Source organism: Crotalus tigris, unplaced genomic scaffold, assembly GCF_016545835.1.
Source record: "Crotalus tigris isolate CLP2741 ecotype Arizona unplaced genomic scaffold, ASM1654583v1 scf7180000017987.690289119674:8195010, whole genome shotgun sequence".
Lineage (NCBI taxonomy): Eukaryota > Metazoa > Chordata > Lepidosauria > Squamata > Viperidae > Crotalus > Crotalus tigris.
This window is the reverse complement of record NW_024096758.1, coordinates 3,834,372-3,856,726: the sequence shown is the minus strand read 5'-3', so window position 1 is coordinate 3,856,726 and position 22,355 is coordinate 3,834,372. Positions and strand designations below refer to the sequence as shown.

At 38.6% G+C, this 22,355-nt stretch overlaps 1 protein-coding gene across 2 annotated transcripts in view; it reads left to right on the top strand.

The window, feature by feature from the left end:
- The window catches only part of SCARA5 (scavenger receptor class A member 5), a 98,159-nt gene that overhangs the window by 3,933 nt on the left and 71,871 nt on the right, over positions 1-22,355 (top strand). For both annotated transcript variants that reach the window (XM_039346015.1, XM_039346014.1), the window contains 2 exons: positions 3,685-3,797; positions 17,707-17,835. In XM_039346015.1, coding sequence (XP_039201949.1) covers positions 3,686-3,797; positions 17,707-17,835 — 241 coding nt within the window. In that variant the 5' untranslated portion in view covers position 3,685. The remainder of the gene's footprint in view (positions 1-3,684; positions 3,798-17,706; positions 17,836-22,355) is intronic.

The following is a 22,355-nucleotide window of genomic DNA, read 5'->3' as shown; positions in this document are numbered from 1 at the left end:
GTTAACAAGCAAAACATTATGCCTCCTAGATTTAAGCCACCTCATTGTATTGCGGATGAAAGAAATGGTGGCATATAAAGTCTTGACTGATGTTTAGAGTAAGACATCAAATCCTGTTTCTAAAGGCAAATCTTTGCACTACATGTCTATGGAGATTCTCATTCAAGTCTCATTCAAGAAACAAAATGTCTTCAAGGAAAAACAAAGTCCAGTTGCCTTTTAAAAAAGCACCTTTGGGACTTTGCACTACATGCAATTTTAAGATTGTCGTAAAGCACATAATTGGCATGAGATGGCATTAAAGCACCTTCAACTTCTTCAGCAAAAGTGGCAGATCTTCCATTATCAGACAAGTGGCATGGACATATAGTCTGTGCTGCGTAAAACTTCTGAAGTAATCTGGATAAACTCATTACACATCCATCAGGCAAAGCATGCGTGCCAGTATGCATTGATAAAGCCCTTTAGAGAAGGCTGTTTGGGGCTGACTACATGAAGATTTCATTTGTGCTGTTTTGTTACCTGTGGCACATAGTGTGCTCTCTCAGTTTAGCAAAATATAACACAGAAACAATTTTGATCCAACTGTTTATAAACAAACTGCAAAGCAAGATTGCTTTTTTTCTTTTGATAGTAAATTGAATTTGAGTTTGATCAGTAGAAGCCTTCTTAGGAATTTCTCCAATCTTGTGCATTCTAGATATGTTAGAATTCAAGATCCATGGTTCTCAGCCAGAATGGTAGTAATGGGGAATAATGGAACTTCTGATAGAGATGAAGTCAGGAAGATTTATGTGAGATTTTGAAAAATGAGCAGAGTTAAATGTTGATTTGAACAGACCATCAATTTGGTGGTCTTGCAGCAATGCCTCCTATAATAGAATGATGGGAGCAATCTGATAACTGAGATTATATTATAACTAACTTAACAAATGAAGGACCATTAATCAAACAAAGAGATGGAGGAAGGGGGGATGATAAGGATGAAGGTATTAATTACATTTTTTTCTCTGGTCAAGCGCATGAGGGAAAGGAAATTCTGCTTATTTAATAGAGTTACGCAGGAATTTGATCAGGAAAGAGGACACAGTGGTCTTTTATTCTGCAGGAAATCTTACAGGGTTGTGGGAACTGGTGGAAACAGGAGGCTGACTATCAATGCTGCAAACTTTCATCTTATACTGAGTTTTTATACACGTATAAATAAAAAATCATTGAAAAATTCATCCTGAGTTACTTCTTGAGAGAACTGGACTGTAGGAGATGACCAGGCTGATCCTGAGGGAGAGGTCAAATGCGTCATCATTCTCTAGTCTTTTCATGCCCACAAAAGATCTAAGTCCAGCCCGCCTTGAATTCCATGGACTCTTATCTACCGCCTGGATTTCCTGATTTCCTTGGTGCTTAACATGAACTCTGAGAAGCATCAGAACCCTTAAAAAGTTTACTGTTAAAAATAAGGTGTATGTCAGGTCCCCAAAGAAATGTAGCACTATTCTATCTAACCTATACATGCTTCTATAACCATTTTGGGGAGCCTGCCATTCTGTTAGGAGGGGGGAATTCCATTATGGGGATATATAATAAGTTTTGCTTTGCCCATGCCACACTGCCCTTTTCCAGAGGAAGGAATGCAGCCGAACACCATCACACTTATCTGGAAGATAGTTTGCGCTTGGAGCCAGAGGGAAATGAAACTGAGAGAGACCTTGAAGAGCTCACCATAGGAGCCAGTTACCAAAACAATATACCACCTGTGGATTGGTTGAGATTCAAACGGACAGTGGGACCCTGGCGAGAGGAGTAACGAATATTGCTTTTGATATACTGCTTACACGGGCTATTTCCTCAGACCTCACTTTGCTTCTTTGCTATCACCTAATAAAAGTTCCTTTTGAGACAATGCCTGTTTCAAGAATTCTGCTTTCTTGGGAAACCTAGTTGAGACAGGTCCTTATAGTGTACTTGTATCACATACTGTTTTTTTTGTATGCATAGATAAAGCATTAGCAGAATAGGACAGACTGGGAAAGCACAGATAAACTGAAGCTGTAGAATATGTTGTGTGTAAAGGGGCCCAGAGTTTTCCTAATCTATCAGTTTTGTTTTGTAAACAAGGCTGGGTGTTTCCAACCTGGAAATCCAGCAGGCATTTTAGATGAACCCCAGAGGCCTTCCTATTCAGCTGCTGATGCTCCTACTCTTGTCCCTCCCTTCATACATTGGCCTTTATCCTCTTCTCTTTTCACTAGATTTACCCTCTGTATAAACTATAGAATACAGCGACTTTGTCTATTTTGTCATGTACAGATAGTCCTCGACTTTGACCACAATTGAGCCCCAAAATTATGTTGCTAAGCGAGACAGTTGTTAAGTGAATTTTGCTCCATTTAATGACCTTTCTTGCCACAGTCATTAAGTGAATCACTGCTGTTATTAAGTTGGTAACATGACTGTTAAGTGAATCTGGTTTCCCCATTGACTTTGCTTGTCAGAAGGTCACAAAAGGTGATCACATGACTCCAGGACACTGCAACCATCATAAATATAAGTCAGTTTCCAAGCATCTGAATTTGGATCATGTGACCATGGAGATGCTGCAATGGTTGTAAGTGTGAAAAATGGTCATAAGTCACTTTTTTCAGTGCCTTGTAACTTTGAATGGTCACTAAATGAACTGTTGTAAGTCGAGGACTACCTGTACTTCTGTACAGTTTGATAATAGTTATGCGTCAGTCAGTCAGTCAGTCATGCAGTAGTATACTATCTGTGCCAAATGTCCATCATCACTGATTATGGATCTTCTTTGGGATTCCAAAACTTTTTTATGCTCCAGAGCAGCTGCAAATATTCACTGATCTTCTGATCCCAAGTGGGGGATCCAGATGAAATCCAACAGCCTCCACAGAAGTAAACATCATTCAATTGAAAGCTATAAGACATACAAGCACTGAAATAGTCCAGCTGCATTGCATGAAAACTCATCTTAACTCCAACATGTTGATTCTCATTGTGGCCAGATATTTCTGAGGTACTTTCTAGCAGCAGATGGATACATGTAGCAAGTGATATTTGGAAGAATGCTACCCCATTCTGCCTAAGGATTACACAGAGACTTTTAAACAGTCCTTCTCCAAGGGACTTATACAATCCCCTTTTAAGTCACCCATGTTTGTGACCATCATATCTTATCCCATCGTATCTTTTGACAGTGAATCCCTTGAGTTAATTACTTGCTATATCTGTTCTAAATCTCTTTTCAGTTACCTTCACTCCATGCCAATTAATCCTAAAGTTTTGAGAGAAGAAATAATTCTTCCTGTCTATTTTATCATGCCTTGTATAACTTTATACACCTCAACCATATCCTGTACTCCCCTTGTTAGATTTTTTTCTAATTAAAAGTCCTAATGTTCTAGTCTGTTCTTGTATAAAAAGTATTAGAACACTTTCAGATTGGATTTTGGTTGCTCTCTTCATGCTTCTTTATGTCTATTACTTCCTGCCATTCCCCCCAACATTTGGCAAGTAAGCTGGAGTGAATGTTGAAGTCTGAATTGACAAATCTTTGATATTCTTCAGTAACATCTCAGAATGTTCAGTGCATGCATGCAAAATATATAATCTAAACATCAATCACTCTTCACCAGTTTCTCAATGAATTCTGCTATGTGCTTTACACAGGATGGAGAACAAAGCCATGTATCTGCACACTTTGGGTGAAAGAGAAAATGGATCCATCCTGGAAGAGCCGTTTGATGGAAAGAACCTTTCAAAGCTGAATCTCTGTGATGAGGGTAAGTCCCAGGGAGCAGCTCTGAGATTCAAATAGCATTACACCAAGAATCAAAGGAGCATGATGATGTGTAGTCCAGGAATGCTAATTTATGGAAATTCTCATATCAATATTCTTGAATTGCGCCCCTTTAATCAATCCCCGATTAAAGATTAAGAATCCACATCTTGTCAAATTTCCAGCACTGTTCTCAGCTCAGAAGAACATTGTTCAACATGCAATGTGTATTTGGGGAGATAAATCACATTTTAAAATGCATTTGGGACAGATTGGAAACATAGGACAGAAAAGTGGCTTCATAAACTGAACATACCAAGTGTAACTTGGTAGAGGACTATTTTGGAGTAGCAGTAAAAGTGGCAGATGAATGTACATCTGAGCACTAAATTGAGCACCAGTCTTCCCACGTAGTCCAGCATAAGTGGAGGATGCTGGGTCACTGTGAGTCAGACAAAAGTTCAATATTTTCTTCTTCCATATCAAGTCTGAATTTTGATTCACTAAAATTAGTTATTTTGGCACTGGGTTGAGGTATTTTTATTCAGCCAAGCATTTTTATAATTATATTGTTTCGGTTAGTTTGCAGTTTTCATTGCTTGCAGCCTCTTGTTTCTATATTTGTTTCTGGTTTTATAGTACGGTATATATGAATTTTGATACCGGGATATACTATTTCTAAATATCAGTAAATAAACATTAAGAAATGCCAGGGACTGAACATAAGGCATTTAGCATGCAAATTTAATACTGGAGTACAACCCTTCCTTACACCACAGGTATACATACTTGCCCATGTACAATGAGATTTAAATGACCATTGTATGAATCTGCCTTTGACACAGCAAGCCACCATGTAATGAGCCCTTTAAAAAAAACAAACTTATTGTTAAGCAGCATGGATTTACATCCTTATAGCAATCACTGGGACTGATTTTTCCATCAGCACATTTGAGGTTTAGATCTATCACTGGAAGCTTTCAAGAAGAGACTGGATAGCCATTTGTCTGAAACGGTATAAGGTCTCCTGCTTGAGTTGGGAGTTGGACTAGATGACCTCGTCCCTTCCAATTCTGTTATTCTATGTTTTTTTCTATGTTTTCATAGATAATACCTTATTCAAGAAAACAAAAATTCCAAAAGAATTTCACTGAGTTTATAAATGGAGAAATAAAAGGAAAACATTAAGTGATGCACAATGGAACAACAAGAATACATTGCCAAGATAGTAATACATTTCTGAAACTGGTGAAAAATATATCTGGGGTGGTATGACATTTGTGTCACAAAAACCTTGTCAATAAAAGGTTGAGAAAATGAGTAACAATACTTGTTAGAAGTTATAACATAAAATGCCTGGTAGCCCTAAACAGTAGACCATATCAAGATACTGTATAAAAATAAAACCTCTTTGTCTAGAATGACTACAGAAACAGAATCCTGGAAGTTTCAATTCCAGTGAATTACAAGGGTGCCCAATCTAAACTGGTCATTAAGTGACAAGAAATTTTCCAACTTGGTATGGATTTAAGCCATGTTTATCTGTTTGTTGCCTTGGTAGTGGATCTTCCCTCTCTCTCTGTGTGTGAAGGTTATTTCTACTCTGTACAACTCTCTACAACTTTTTTAGACCTCTGAAAAGAAGCTAAACCATTTTAGTGGTAGTGGAAAATTGGGAATATGCATTGAGTTTTGACCATTTTAATTGTTTCTAAGCCATCTCTTCTTCAAGAAACTGGGAACAAACTGAAGTCAAGCAAGGTGCAGCCAAATTTTCAGTCATTGAGCTTTCATCCACCCCAATAATCAACTTTCATATATTCAGTTCACTTGCTGGGTTCCCTTGGCATCCTGAGTCATAATGGATTTAGATAAATCACGATTTAGCCCTATGTGTGAATCTGGTTACTAGAATAAGTCTCTCTCAAAGATCATGGGCCACTTCCTAAAATAAGTGAAACTAATTTTCAAGTGCAGGGAATTTTGAATTTCACGATTCTTCAGGAATTTGAACAAGTAAATGAAGTAGGGAACAATTGGGACATGCTTTTAACCTTCAAAGGATGTCACTTCTTAGCAACACAGTGTGCTGAAAATTATGTGGAGTGTCCAGAACTGCAGGTCTTGCATTTGATAGCTCTGACCTAAACCATCTGGACTTCTTTAGCTTAAGACTAAGACAATTAAGCTACTTTTATGACTACAAGAGTGATGTACTGTCTGTTGGCACATTCTAGTGTCGACTCTGGAAAGGACCACTTTGACACAAGCAATTTACCACAGCCGAAATTTGCCACACATGTTAAGGTTTATCTTGCTAATAACAATGTACTTGTAGTCTGGAGAAGATGGATAGATTATATTCAGAATACATATGGGACTAAAAAGTTCCATTTAGCTTATGAGTAAATTTTAGAGTATTATTATTATTAATAGTTTATTACAGTTGAATTTTTATTAGTTTTATTATTATTTTTAGTATTAGTATTGTTTAACAATTTGGATATTGTATTGTTTAATAATATTGACTTGTTTATATTATTATGTTTATTTTTAATTTGTTTATACTTATGTTAAAGGGGAGTTAAAGTGCATTATGGACTTGGTTATTTATATAGTTGGTTAATGTTAGTTATAACTGAGTTTGATTATTATATTTGTAACCCTATACTCAGCTCTGGGAAGTGGGGGAGGGAGATGGGGGTTTTAGGGTAGGTGGGTTTTGGGGTGTATACTGTAATTTTTATAAAACTTTTCAATTAAAAAAAACAATGTACTTGTTAAAAACAATTTTTGTAATTGTGGTTTTTCTGAAAAATAAAAACCAGAAACTTGACATACTTTTTGCATCTTGATTAGAGCTGTTCCAAATTTTTAATTGAGGACATTTTGAGATAGAGAAGTGGCTTAACTTTTTTTTATCATGTGATAACTCTGAAATTTACATGATTCATTTTTTTCTACTCTTTCCAATGTGCAACTTTCTTCGCTGCTGTTTAAATCCTTTCTTTTTAATGAGGACTTTTGCTATGGTCCTAGCTAATTAGGGTTCCTGCAGTCTACACAGCGCATCCCCATCCATGTGGTCTACCAGATTTGGCTGTGTGGTAACTTTAATTATAAGGAAAGCCATGGCTTTGGCAGTGTAAATTAGGTGTGAGGAGAAAATATACTGCTGTAAAAGCAAATAGCCTGTTTCAGTAACATATATGTTTTCCTTACTGTGCTTTTATTGCAACATATTAAGTAATTAAAAATGATGGTTATCAGGGTGAAGTTCAAAGTCCTATGTGAGCTGGTAGCTGTTCCCAGAATCTGGAATTCCTTGTCTAGTATGCTGATCTGATGATTTTCCAGCAAGAAGCAAAGACATAAACCACATTGAGTGATGTGCATTTGGTTTTCCTGGTTGTTTTAAATTGAACTTGATAGCTTTCATGTTATGTGTTCTATTATGTTGGTATCACTGTTGCTATCTAAGTACAATTTGGTGAAACAACATGATGTACATTAAAAAAAACAATCTACAAAATTTACCTGACTTTTTGTATTATTTCTTTCCATTATAGACTATGTTCTGTTATGTCCATAAACCAGACCTTATCATCTCCCTGGATAAGAAAAAAAATCCAAAGAGGTTGCCATGTTGCTTCTGATCCTTTATCACGCAACACAATAACTATGAAGGGTTTTGCCACATGCTTTGATGGTTTGTTGGATTTACCTAACAAAAAAATAGAAAGTCCAATTCCTCTTTACTTTCCACTGGAAAATTGAACTGAGGTTAGGTGGGCTATAATGGTTCTCTTGATCCTCATTTCCCCACTGGGCCTCTGTAGGAGGGAGAAAAAAGGATAAGTTTTTTTTAAAGAAGTCATATGTGCCATTAAATTGGTGATGGTGGTGGTAGGTTGAATGGCACCACTATACCAAAATCTGGTTAAACATCCAGATCTGGATTTGAAAGGATACTGGGCAAATCAGAGATTTCTTCCTCACAAAAATCATATATCCATGTTGAAATTAGTCAGAGACCACCTAAGGTCTGCTTCTGTTCCAGAATGGGAACAACAGGGTCCAATTTCCATCATGCTCCCTAAGGCCCTGGTATAAGTATTAATATCAGAAAAACAGACTGTAATTTTCCTCATTATGAAACCTTAGCTCCATCTGTTTGGCCAGTGAAAAGAAGAAGGCCACAAGTTGACAATAAAACTATGCCAGTAATTAAAGTCATATTGAATCAGAGAGGAGGGAGGCAAGGAAGTTATATCATAGCTTAATCAGTCCTTAAGAAATCCCTTGTTTTTTTTCTTCAGAGACACAATTTAGATATTAAAAAGAATTATCGTAGTGATTTATTATAGTATTTCAGAATAAACTATGAGTAACATGTTTTTAATTTACTGGAATATGCAAGTTAAGTATGTGAAAACATAGCTTGGTTCAGGGTAGTAGGTCAGTTTGAAGCTGTCATTTACCATTAGTTTATGAGCTGTAATTATAGCTTAGCATGAAGTAAGGGGCAACTTGGGTTCATTAAAAAAGTCAGGATAATGACTGAAACTGCACGGTTGAAGCACTTTGCCGTTTTTTACATGTGTACCATTCAAAAAGGCATAGAGCTTTGATGATGATGATGATGATGATAACGATGATGATAACAATGATGATGATGATGATGATGATGATGATGATGATGATAACAATAATTGGGAGGGACCTTGGAGGTCTTCTAGTCCAGTCCCCTGCTCAGGCCGGAAACCCTATACCATTTCAGTTCTGTAACAATGCAACACTTTGTTCTTTTTTTAAAAAAACACCACAATAATGATTCTATAACAGAAAATCCAGTATATTAAAATTATTTAACAAATAAAACCCTTCTGACCTGGCACTGAAAAAGGAGATTGAATGGAGCTGGCCATACTGCCTTCAGGCGGGTTGTGTGGGTGGGTGGGGTGGGTGGGTGCAGGTGGGGTGGGTGTGTGGATTTCAACACTGGGATATAAAAATACCCCTCCCCACCAAAGTATCTCCCCCCTTTTTGCAAATATGTCCTTCACCAAATAATGGAATTGAGAAAGAGGTTAATCTGTATTGCTTTGAAAAATAGATTTTCTGCAACAGTGAACTTGTTCAGTCTGTATTTTCACTTTGATACAAAAATAAAACCGCTGTCATTTTTTGACTTAAAATTGTATGGGTTGTGTACAGAGATGTTATTCTACTAGATATTACAGGACCGCATTCTGCCGCACAGCTCCCAGAGACCGGTGAGGTCCCATAGATTGGGCCTCCTTCAGGTCCCGTCGGCCAGACAATGTCGGCTGGCGGGCCCTCGGGGAAGGGCCTTTTCTGTGGTGGCTCCGACCTGGTGGAATCAACTTCCCCCCGAGGTTCGAACTACTCCCACCCTGCCGGCCTTTAAGAAGGCCATTAAAACCCTCCTGTTCCGGCAGGCCTGGGGCTGATGTCCCCGGGGGGCCGGGATATGATCGGACTCGCGGTATGACTGCTTTATTTTATTGTTTTATCATTGTTTTAACTTTGTACGCCGCCCTGAGTCCTTTGGGATTGGGCGGCATATAAACACTGAAAATAAATAAATAAATAAATAGATCAGAGAACTGGAAAGTATAGAACCTAACATCCTTTTCTATGGGGCTGGGAAAGTTCAGGAAATAGCAGGAACTTAGCTTAACATCTATTCCTGATTTATTGAGAAAAAGCATTATGAGTTATCAGATCAACTTTTACAATTTAATTTAATTGACTTAAATAAATACCAATTTAATTTAATTGGTATATGAAATCAGGAATCCTTGAATGGCTTCATTCTGCTTGTGAATTAATGAATATTATAACCTTTGGCCAATCAATGAATGCATCAAACTTTACAGCTTCTGAATATGTAAGTTTAAGTTTGGAATATCTAATGATCGTTATGCTACACCAATAGCTCTATTTTCTCAAAAGGTTCCTTCTTCCCATATTTTCCTGTTACACATTTTTCCTGCCTGATGGTCCATCTCCTCACATTTCAGTTTGAAAAACATGCTATAAAAAGTATCACCTAATGTTTTCCTTTGCTATTTAATTGAAACCTATTGGTAACCAACATCGCTCATGTATCAAAAGTGTGGCATGGGGATACTATGGCATACCTATCACTACTTACTTTACCACATTCTGGACCATTTAAAGCTTTTGAATGGTTTTCAAGGACAGCATCTTGAAATATTGAAGTAGTTCACACATGAATTGTTCAAGGCATAGTTGACCTCCTGAATGGGCAAAACTGACACATGGGATGAATTTGTTGAAAAGCCTTTGTGGCCACAGTTGCCACCTGCTTTTCAGGAAGGAACTAGCATCCAAGAAGACTTTCAAATTACACACCAGTCCTATCTGAGGAAGTATAGTCCTATTCTTAGCTAAAGATGGAGAATTCCTGTACCTGTAAATTCATGCACTTACATCCCCAGCTTGCTAGGGTCAAGCCTATTCTTCTCCATCTGGCTCCCAACAAACTCCAGGCACTGGAACAAGACCCTAACAGCGTCACTTGGCCAGCCTAAGGATGAGATACAGTTCAACTGATGATGGACCTTACAGATATAAGACCCCATCTTGAAGGACGACCTCACCAGTGGCTTCACACAGCTGTTAAACAGGAAGGGTGACAATGTTGAGCTTTGTGGCACTATGTAAATTGGAGCATCAGTGTCTGGAGAATATAATTGTCAACGCTGCTAACATTGAATGTTGTTGCTTTGATAGCAGATGGAAATGTAGCCATCTTTTCTCTTTCGCTTTTAGAGTTATTTGATGCTGGGAGAGGGGATGTGGATGAGAGTCCAGTTAGTCATAACAATAATAACTCAGCAGTGGGAATCCAAGGTTATTGCGCTCAGAGTTGATAAAGATTTGGTGGGCTGGAGAGCTGGGGAGAAAACCCGCTGCGCTTCAAGCTAATTGGGGAATGTGATTTATGACTGTTAATTGGAAGAGAGAATTGTGCTTTGCTACTTTATGCCCAGGGGAGGGGAATTCAGTTTTTGGCTTTAACTATGTAGTGCCAATACTTTGTTTCTTGAATAAAAGATTCTTTAAGGTAAACAATGCCTCAAAGTTCTTTTGAAAAGTTTCATCTGTCGGAACCATGACAATAATTTTCCCATAGCTATACTCATGTGATAATTCTTCAGATTTAATTCTATTCTGTTTAACAATTTGAAACGTTTTAGGCCTGGAGGTTGCTTCCTACAGGAAAATCTCACCAAAGAAATACTGGCTTCCCATCTGTGCTACGTATAACAGGCCTACCATATATTTCTTTCTGCTTTGTTCCTAAAAAGCCCTTCTGGAGGGGAGAATCCCCATTGTATTAAATTCTTTCTTAGGTCATTGTTTCTCAACCTTGGCAACTTTAAGATGTGTGGACTTCTTTCCCAGAATTCCCAAGCCAGCATCTTAAAGTTGCTAAAGTTAAAAAACACAGTCTTTAGCTAGGCATAAGGATGTCCCCATTGCAGCATAGTCCCATATGTTTTTAGTAACAGGCAGCAGTATCTAGGTCAGAAAGAGATCTCCAAGTTGCCAAATGAAGTGAAAATTTGCCTTTTGGGAGACTCTCCCATCTATTGTGAGACAGCCAGAGCAGCAGCTGCAATGGTGTATTTATGTGAGGGAAACCCCCCTTTTGGGATGTAGCCAACAATTCCCAGTCAATTTTCAATCTGTTCAAACCAATGCTAAGTTAAAATTAGGGCATGGAAGAAAATCTGAATGTCTGCAAAAATCTCCATCATAGTAAAACTGGCTTTCTTCCACCCAGAAACTTCTATTCCAAAATAACATGTCAATCCAAAGGACAAATGCTATAGTTTCATTTCTAGGGCTTCGTTCACACATCACAAATTATCAGGTAAGTTAGGAACCAAACAGACAAATTTGCATAATTTGCAAAATTTGATTAAGGTCACCTTAGTTTATTTTTATTCATTTTAAAATCTGCTTTTGATTTAGTATGCAAGCTGTCCTTCCTTTGCTATGCTTCCTGAAATAGGTTATGGCTTCAGATTGAGTCAGAAGGACAGAGAAAGTCTGTTTCCCAAAAGAAAACCTTTAGTATATCCAACAATATTGATCTCTATGAAGCAATTACATCTTGCATGTCTACTTGAGGGATATGTGTTGTTGAAGATAATGTAGGAATTACAGTTGTATTTGCAATCACATCAGATACAGCTTCTTTTCAGCTGGTCAACATCATCTCCAAATCTCATCAGGAATTCTGGGAGTTGAAGTCCACAAGTCATAAAAGGGCCAAGTTTGAATACCCCTGACTTAGATAGTAATAATCTTTTTTCCAGCATTGGAGCCATGGTGGCGCATGGTGGTTAGAATCCAGTATTGCAGGCTAATTCTGCTGACTGCCAGGGGTTCGATTCTTACCGGTTCAAGGTTGACTCAACTTTCCATCTTTCCAAGGTCAGTAAAATGAGGGCCCAGATTGTTTGGGGCAATATGTTGACTCTGTAAACCACTTAGAGAGGGCTGTAAAGCACTGTGAAGCAGTATATAAGTCTAAGTGCTATTGCTATAAGTTGCTTTAGTTTAAGTTACAAGTTGCATTTCTGTTTGCTTTAGTTTAGCATCTCTGAAATATTACTCAGATTTATGATGTGGTATAACTTATATAGCAGAACCAGTGTCCAATTGGATTGATATGGTTTTGCCATTCATGCATGGTAAAGGCATGAGCGGTATTGTTGCTCTCATTTGATTCTTTTTGCTATAGGCTTCCAGGTTATCTATCCTTGTTTCACTTTCATTATCAAGTTCTTTATCAATGGCACATGTCACTGCAGAACTTTTAAAGTAGTAGCTTAGCTCTTTATCTTTATCAAATACTTGGCTTTTTCTCTTATTACATTTTATTTATTTCTTTTAAATAATATTTTATTAGTTTTCTATATTTACAGTTTATAGGTGCTTGGTAAACAACGTGTTGTCTGGGTCCATTTATCTTACTTGGTAATACAATTAAATTCCTAATTTCTACCCTGTTTTCCCAGCCATTGATAAAATACGTCCCATATTTGAAAATATTCTATAGAGATCTCTTATGACATTTTCTGTAGATTTCTCTTTTAAATCAATATTGAACCTGTGTCTGTTAATCTCTGCCACATGGTAGCCCTTTTGATTTTGACATTTTACTCTGTATACTATGGAAAACTTATTCCTATTTGCTTTTACTGCCAACTGCTGTCCTATGGTATCTCTAGCAGCAGTTTCCACAGAGATAGCACTTTCAAATACTGTCTAAGAGCTTAATTTTTATGATGTTTTTGAAAACTTCAACATTCCAGAGACAAGCTGATCTCTCAATCATTTAGCCCTTTGCCAAATTCACAGTGCTGAGATAGCCTTTTAAATTTAGCTCACATGCTGCAAAAAACCCTCTTGTTTTGTTTATCCTTACAAAACTGTGAAATACCTTCATCTGTACTAAGTATGATCACAAATGTTCCTGAATTATGGTTTCCAGAACTTCAAAACTGAATTGCGAGGGACTTTATATGGCTAAGCTTTTCAAACAGCTGCCTTGTTTGCCTCCATTAATCCTCAACATTTTTTTCAGCAACTATTTAATTTCCTCAGAAAATTGTTCAAGTCTCTTGGAAGATACTGTCCAGCCATCCATATCACGATTAAGCATATTAAGATTCTCCTAAAGAATACTGATTGGAGAAATCTGGGAGTTAAAGTACACACATCTTAAAGTTGCCATTTGAAAAACACTGCCCTAAGGCTAGCTGTCTTCTGTATTCTTTTTCTCTTTACCAGATACATTAATGAATTGTTTGTGGATTTGGATACCTCAGTAAACTTACAAATCCAGTCCTTCCTGTTGTTTATTTTCTTCCCATTTTGAAAGTAAGTGTTGCTTCTTTGCAGCATTCTATGGCCAGCCTTGGCTCAGGACTTCTGTGTTAGATTCCTGCTATTGGCAATAGGTTTGTAAAAAAAAAATTGTCATGCCAGATACATTTTTTTTAAAAAGTATGTTTTGCAAGCATTCTTATTAAATATTATTTTGTGAGCAATTTTTTCCTTTCTTGGCTCTAAAGTCTAGATCCTAATGTTCTGTTCATTCTCCTTGTTGAGTTGCTGAGAATCATCTACCAAATCTCACCTTTTTTTGGTGGAACACAGCTGTACTTCCCCAACAGAAAGAGACAAAAAACATAGATCCTAGATGGAAAGCATTTCTGGAAATTCCTCATATCAAAGTAGTTTCTTACTTCTTCTTTTCCCTATTCTATATTAATTCTCTGGATGTGAAATCTATTTTAGCAAATGACGTGCTTTCATAACAATCCTGAGACAGAACCAGCAGGAATAAGTAACCTGTATGCACGATGTCTATGGAGATTCTTTGTCATCCAGGTCATGGTTGTCCCAAAGGTGCTTTTTCAAGAGGCAACTAGATTTTCTTTGTTTTTGCTTGAAGATGTTTTGCTTCTCATCCAAGAAGCTTCTTCAGTTCTCAATTCTTCAGTTCAGTTCAGTTCTTCAGGTCCTCAGCACTTAATAATCAAAAGCAGATAAAAGTTCCACATGGCCATTGTCAATTTCCATTGGTTTCTCTCCCTTTTGCAAAGTCCACATGAGAGAACCAGTGGTGATACATTGCTGCATCCAAATACACTACCCAGCGAGAGGGAGAAAAGCAACAGAAGACTAACTAGTAGCCTGTAGAGCACAAAATAGATAGAATCTGGATGACCTAAGAAAGGAAAGGAAGCTCAGAATGGAGATGGTCTAACAAAAGGCTAGAGATGTGTGGGAGAAAGTCTGCAAGGCAGGGCCAGCCAAGAACAACAACAACAACAACTTTATTGTCACTTTGAATGTACACCAATCGGCATACATCAAAATGAAATTTCATTGCATACAGCTCTCAAACGTGAGAAACCATGCTAAGATAAAAGAAGGGGTTGGGGCCGGCAAAATGTCTTGCTAAGTGTGTGGGAATCAAGATTATTGGCCTGCTTCTGCCTCAGTAAAACTCACAAAGGTTTGGCATTGGCAATTCTTATCAGTTATGAGGACAGTATGCCTGTTGTTAGGGGTTTGATAGAAACACAACAAAAATCATATGATAGGAAAAATTGAGAGATGGGAGAGCAAGTATTCTTCCTCCTCCAGAGTCAAGAGTGTAAATTTCAAAGGTCACATTAAGATGAGATATGCCAATTCTAATATAGATTTGGGCACAGGAAGAACAAAAACCCACTTTGTGAATATGTAAGCAAATGGGCCAAGGGAAACAGACTGGCACAAAGGAAGGAGTGGAGCATGTATATCCCTGCTTCAGTTTAGAACATCTCTGTCCAGATTTTCCTATCCAGATATCCTATTTGGATAACTTAAAGGATACCTTAAAGAAGGTTCAGTCTAAGCATGACTGTATCACCCCAGAGTAAATTATGTTTGCCTATTGTACTTGTGACCAAGACTAGTAGGGAGGCAACATTTTGCGTGGTTCTGAAGTTGAATCAGTTTACTCAGTGCCAAGAACTGATGACTCACTCACTGGATAACTAAGAGAGATGGGTACATGTCAACCCTGAGTCTAATGTAGGCCTATTGGCAGATTCCTTTGGAAATAACTTCAAGGAAAAAGAATGCCTTCAGTGTCCCACAGGGACTATTCTATTTTATATGGATGCTATTTGGATTTCATGGGGCTTTGCATCTTCTGGAATTTGATAGATTATATTCTCTCAGGCCAAGAAAAATTTTGTAAAGCCTACCTCAACCACTTTAATGACAGCAATTTGACCTAGAAGAAACATCTCTCCCACCTCAGAAATGTCATACCAATTCTAGATGACCAGTGGCAAGTCTTTGACAACTGCTTACAACCAAAAAAGCAAGATTCTCACAGTGTCTTCCTTAACCAGATTAACTGAAAGTGAAAAGAGATCTAGGCTGCAGAAATCTTGGTAAATTGGTATGCTTTGAGAAGCCAGTTGTATCTGGTTTGACCATTAATTTGGAAAAGTGCTGTTGTCACAGGTTCCGACTAATGAAGCACTTCAAAGAACTTTCAGGCATGTTTCCTAAAGTCTTTATTGCAGAGCTACAGTTTTGCGGTCACCATGATGGACGGGTTGATTCCAGAATCTAATTTCCTTTCGCTGGCATCAAGCTTTTCTTGCTAAACCCCTCCCTTCTCATTCAGTCACAGGTCACATTATCCAATTAGTGTGAAGGTCAAAAGTTTACTTCCTCTTTCTTTCCCGGGCTTTCCCCCCCCACTCTAAGCTAAGTATTAACCCAATAAATACCAGACAGTTTTGCATATTGTCAAAGCAAGAATATACAGTATTTGCAGTATTGACAGCTGTCTTGTTCTCAATGAACCAAAGTTTCTTGGCTATATAGGGAATGTGTGAGAAATTGGATTCTGTATTCTCACATAATCTGTTAGAAATCAGAGTCCCAATGGAAACAGATTATCTGGGACCCTGCTATTCAGGATTCAGATCTGTTTATGGGATGGAAACAGCATTGGTTGCTCATTGGGACACGGATGGAGGAAGGTACACTGCCTCAAACATCTCAGCAGCTTTCAGTACCATTAACCATGCATCTTGTTAATTCAGCTTCTAGGGCTGGGATTTGCACTGTTTTGCAATATTTCCTCTCCTACCAAAGTGGTTTTAGCTTGTAGTTATAGAGGAACAGTACAGGAGGCCTTGGCTACTCCAGTGAGAGGTACTTTAGGGCTCAGTGCTTTCCCCCATGCTATTTAACATCCATATAAAGCTGGAGGTCATCTGTTGTTTTGGGATGAGGTGCAGTCAGTTATACATTATCAATCTGGGGCAAGCCAAAGATACTGTGAAAAACCTGGACTGGTATCTTAATAGCGCAAAATAAGCACAGGTTTGCTGCAAGACTGAACTGTTATATGCTGGTCCTGATAGTTATTCTGGACAGGATCATGCTTCCCTTGAAGAAGCTCCTGCACTACTCTTCCTGGGATTAAGCAACAGGGGGAGTGTATGGTCAACATGGTCTTTGCTCATCTTTGGCCGGAACAAAAGTTATGATGCCACCTGTATTGGAATCCTCTGGCATTTGTAAATCATGCTTTACTCATGATTTGACTGGGTTACTGTAATGTTCACAACAGGGAACAGCCTTTGGAAAAATTACAACTGGTGAGATGGATTCCACAATGGATCAGTTCCGCCACTGCAGGCTAATACCTCTCTTGAACTCATGCACAAATTACCAATAGGCTTCTAGACTCAATTCAAATAATGATGGCAGAGGACCTGGTTACATTGGACCCTGCCTTTCCAAAATTGAATTTGTCTGTCAAGGGAAGCATCTCAGAAAGATCTACTAAGAGTCTCCGCCCCCTTAATGTGAAATCATAGTTCTTTTAGAAAACATTTGTTTTGTACATTTCATCTTTGTAATAAGCATGTTGTCAAACTAGCATTGACCTGTGTCCCATCTGAGTCTGTACCATTCCCGAATCCATGGCAGTCCCACAGGGGAATCAGGGCTTACAGGTAGAACATCTACTCTGTATGTAGAAAACACAACTTCTGTTTTTGGCAAGTTCTGATGAAAAGGACTGGTAGCAGCTAACGGGAAGGACCTTTTATTGTTGGAGAGTTGGCTACTCAGCTGGATGTACTGCAGGATGAGCAAAACTTTCCATATATCATATAAAAACTGGAATTACGCAGTTGCGTGGTTCTCATCTTGCCAAGAGGTTATGGTCCAAGAAGTTGTCAGGATGCTAGTTGTATTCACAATGAATATTACAAAATAGCAAACTTATCACATCCATTACCACCGTCTTTGTCTTACAGGTCCAGGCAGCAAGAAGAAAGCTTCAGGACCCTGTGGCCATCTAGGATCCTTGACTACTCTCAGATATGCTGTGGTTGGTCTCTACTTGCTGGTGTTCCTGATCTTTGTGGGATTTTTTATCCTAGCAGGTAAGAATCAGACCTATATTCAAGCATCTGCCTGTACAAAAAGTTCCAAAACTTTTTGCAGAGCAGGAGTAACTTGTCTTCTCATTCCATCTAGCAAACAGATTTGTATTGGCTAATAAGAGGGCACTTGGTTTAGCATATAGGAAATTGGAGAAATGGTTGCTGATTCAAACAAATTGTGTAAAAACTATTGTTAATTTTTTTATGCTGCCCCTCTCCCCTGTAAGGTGAATCTGGTTGGTTTACGTTATTAAAAATAATAATTAAAATATTAAAACTACACCGATTATGATTTTAAAGCGACACTGAAACCAGAACCAAGATATCACAGGAGGGGGTTGAGATCTTATTCTGTCAGCTCCCTCCAGAGGTGAGAAACCCCTTTGGAGCTCCAGACCAGTTTTAAGACAAAAGCATGGGAGCAGTTATCACTGCTGGTCATAGAGTGTTCCACAGGGATGGAACCACAGCGGAAAAGGCTCTTCTCTTTGCACCTGCCTGCTGGAGTTTCTTAGCAGACCGAATCTGTAGCAGGCCTCTTCCACTGGAATGAGTGGGATGAGCTAGTCCCATTGGGGAGAGATGGCTTCTCAGATACCCTGGACCCATGCCATGTAGGATTTTAAAGGTAAGAACCAACAGCTTGAATTGGATCTGGAAGTAAACCTGTAAACAATGCAGCTTATGCAGTAGCAGTGTTATATATGCAGTCCTAGGTGTTCCCAGGACCGTGCACACTCCTGCATTCTGCACCACTACAGCTTCTGAATAGTCTTCAAGAGTAGTCCCATGTAGGGCTCATTGCAGTAATCCAGCTGAGAGATGACTCGGGCATGAGTGACCATGCACAGGGCCTCAAGGTCCAGATAAGGGGTCAACTGGGGCACCTGAGGTTGCGCAAAGGCTCTCCTAGCCAAGATTGCCAGCTGCTCTTTGAGAGGAGTTGTGAATCCAAGAGGACTCCCATGTTGTGCACTGGATCTGTCTGAGGTAGTGCAACCCCATCCACAGTTAACGATGATAAGCAACCAGATCCTGAGGTCCCTTGCATCCACAGCCATTCTGTCTTGCTTGGGTTCAGTTGAATTATTCTATTACTGTATAATGTCTCTGCATTTTTAGACCTTCTTTGGGGATATTGATGTTGGATTGATATAATAAGTTTTTTTAAGGAGAAAATCATGCCCTTCAATTTTTCACAGGAACAATTTCATTATAAAATAATAGCACGTTCTCATCCCAAGAATCACTGCCTAGTTCTCCACATCTATTCTGTACTCATGTTTAATATTTTCTCTATGTTGCCATGCTTTATCTTAGAAGCCAAGAATATATCTGGTCTTTATATTTATTATATATGTCAAAGGAATCATTGTGCTGTGGTTTGATACTAATAACTCATAACCAGTACATAAAACAATATGTGGTTATGCAGGGCATGAGACTTTAAAATCTATATACAGATAAACCTGTCAATTGGCAGGGGACATAGCTCATATGGAACCTGCTCATTTGTCTCCTACATAAATGCTCAATAACTGGCTCTTTTGTTTGGTTCCCTTCCCCCTTAACATAATAATTATATTTGTTTTCATAATTGTATTTTGGAATCCATATTTGCTCAAGTCCAATCAATAAATATATTTCCCTTCCCCATTTGAAAGAATTACAGAAGTAGAAATTGAGAGAAAGACTTTCTCTGCTTGCAGTTCGGAGAGATCACTGAGGCAAAATGGGCAGCCTAGGATCATGTGACACACTGTAATCCAGGGTTTGCTCAGTCATGGCTAAACCATAAACCATAGTTTCCAAATCACAAGATCAGTATTCACACATTGCTCTGGGTCAAAAAGAAACAAATCACCTTATGACTTGGTCTTAGCTTCTTATGAAAAGATGAATCTCGACAAGATTCCTTGAAAAAAAGCTACATTCTGACAAATAACAAAATCAAACCATCCTGCAAACTTTTTCAATAGTGGTTCTTAAGCTCTTTGACCCAATTATCCCTTTTCCTGATCTCAGATCTCAGATCTCCTCCAAATTCTATTTTTGGCAGTGGCACTGGCAATGGTAGACCAAGTGGATCCTCAGAAAAAATTACACATTATTCTATTATCTCCATTTTAAGAACCACTGGCTTAAAAGCTTTCCGTTACAATAACTGGAAAAAATTAGGATCAAATAGGCACTGAATCAAAGACGTACGGTCAGAAAATAAGGTATGTTGTTTCCAAATATTACAGTCTGCTTCTACAGTATCAGGTCCACTTAATCACCATCCTTGTCTCCATACATTGAAACATTTCTGCTCTCTTTTTTTCTTTTCTTGTCACTGCCAAAGAGGATTTGGAGTAGAGGTACAGATAGATAAAGACGTAAAGAAATAGCTCAGTGATTATCATTTAGATTGGCAAGGATGTCTCAGTTCCAATCCTCAGGCAATAAACTGAGTGAGATTTGTGGATGACCACAAACCAGTCCCAGGAGATTTGACACTCTATCTTTGATTTGTGGATTGGGAAGCTGCCACTATAACACATTTACAGAATATCTGGGAAGATGTACATCAAATTTATATATTTCTGCTAAGAATATGGGCCCTAGCACCAAAACCTCTGGGAATCTAAATATTGCATAATGACCCATTGGAAGAACCAACTTGCAGTTTCATTTGTTTATTTCCCTTTTCCTGAAATCTTATTCCAAAATGCTATTAAGGACATAGAGACATCTGTTGTTGCCACTGTGGCATTGGAGCATTAATAGTCAACATTTTGACAAGCACATCACAGTAAAGCCCAAACAGAATTCAGAGCACATGTTGTGCACATTTAATATAAGCTTCCTCTTTCATCTTAGAATAGTTTGCCTCAACCCTACCATATCAAGAACAGTAATCAGCACAGTGTGAAGGGAAAGAGTGTTGCTGGCAAAGCTGTATGCCAAAGCAGACCCTTAGATCAAAAATTGGCATCTATAGGCATGTGCTGAGACCAATGCACCAGCAAGATTCATGGATGATTGCAGCACAGTAGCTGACACTTGACATTAAATCTGACAATGAAAAGTTTGATATTTTAACACACTATATTGGTTTGCTGATCTCCCCAACGGTGTCTGTCCTGTTCTTTCCTTCCTGCCAATATTAGCCACGGATCTTCTGCCACCCCAGAAGCTGCCCAGTTATGTGAATAAAATTAATAAACAGGATCAGAGAGACAACAGCCAACAGATCATGAGGATATAGAGAAGCAACCATCTATGAATAAATTCCTCCATGCTAAATCATGGTTTGTTTACTGAATAAGTCATGTGAAGCCATATGCCATGGTTCACAAATGAAAATACTAGGTCCATACAATATGCTATGCCATCAAGTTTCTTGGACAAAATTGAATTGATGTGCACCACAGAGTGCAATGGATCTCAGTCCTATTTCATACTAGCTAAAGACACAATTTTCTGGCCCAGATAAACCATCTGTTCACAACACTGTTCCTTTAATCTCTGCTTTTGCTTCAAGGTTCTTGACTTTCATTCAAGTCAGGTCCAGCCTGTCACCTGCTGTGTTGGGGTTACAGCTCACAGTATTCCCAACCAGGTTGGAGGATGCCAGGCAGGTCAGGTTGATTCAGGCTGTTTTGACTCCAGCAACTCTTAGTTGATGTAACAGAAATGAAGGTGATAAATATCCCTGGGTGTCATTTCCTCTATGGGTTTGGCAATGAAATGCTTGGGCAGGACTGGGACCAAGGTAGTTGCTTATTTTCTCTCCCATCTTTGCAGGCCAGCTAAGCATTATTGGATAGCCATGTTGTGGCCAGGTTTCTTAGGCTCCTTTTCATTTGAAGGATTGGTATCAGGTGTTTGCTTTCTCTTATGGAAACCCACCGCTTGCCTTTCTGCATTCTGCCACATTATACAACCCACTTATTTCTCCTTTTACTTATTATTCTCTATTGCACAGGTGTCAAACTTGCCACGTCATGTGATGTGTCGTGACGTATCGCACCTTTTTTAGCATTGCCGAGCTGGGGTGGGTGCGGCCTCTGTATGATGCAGCTGGCCCACGGGCTGGCAGTTTGACACCCCTGCTCTATTGTGAAACTTCATTTGAAATATCATTGCATTGATTTGCCTTATCCATGAAAACTCTTGGTGTTTTTGAGGAACAGTGCTGAGCTGAAAGACAAGCTGGCACCATCTTCTATAGCCAGACTGGCAACCAAACCTTATTTCAGTCCTGGCAATTTTGTTCTATAAAATCTGAAAATGGCAGGACAGATTAAGGCATACACCGTTCTTTTTTCTGATACCTTCCAGTTATTGCCTGTTCTTTACCATTTGCTATCTCAGGCAGGTTCCACACTCTGCCTAACAGTAGGACCGACTCTAATTCAATACATGTGCCTTCTTAAAAATTCATCTAGTTGCCCTTGCTGGGGACACGGAGAAAGTGATCTAGGAAGGCCTGCTGACTTAGATGGACTTATGTTTAAAGAGGGAGAAAGATTTGC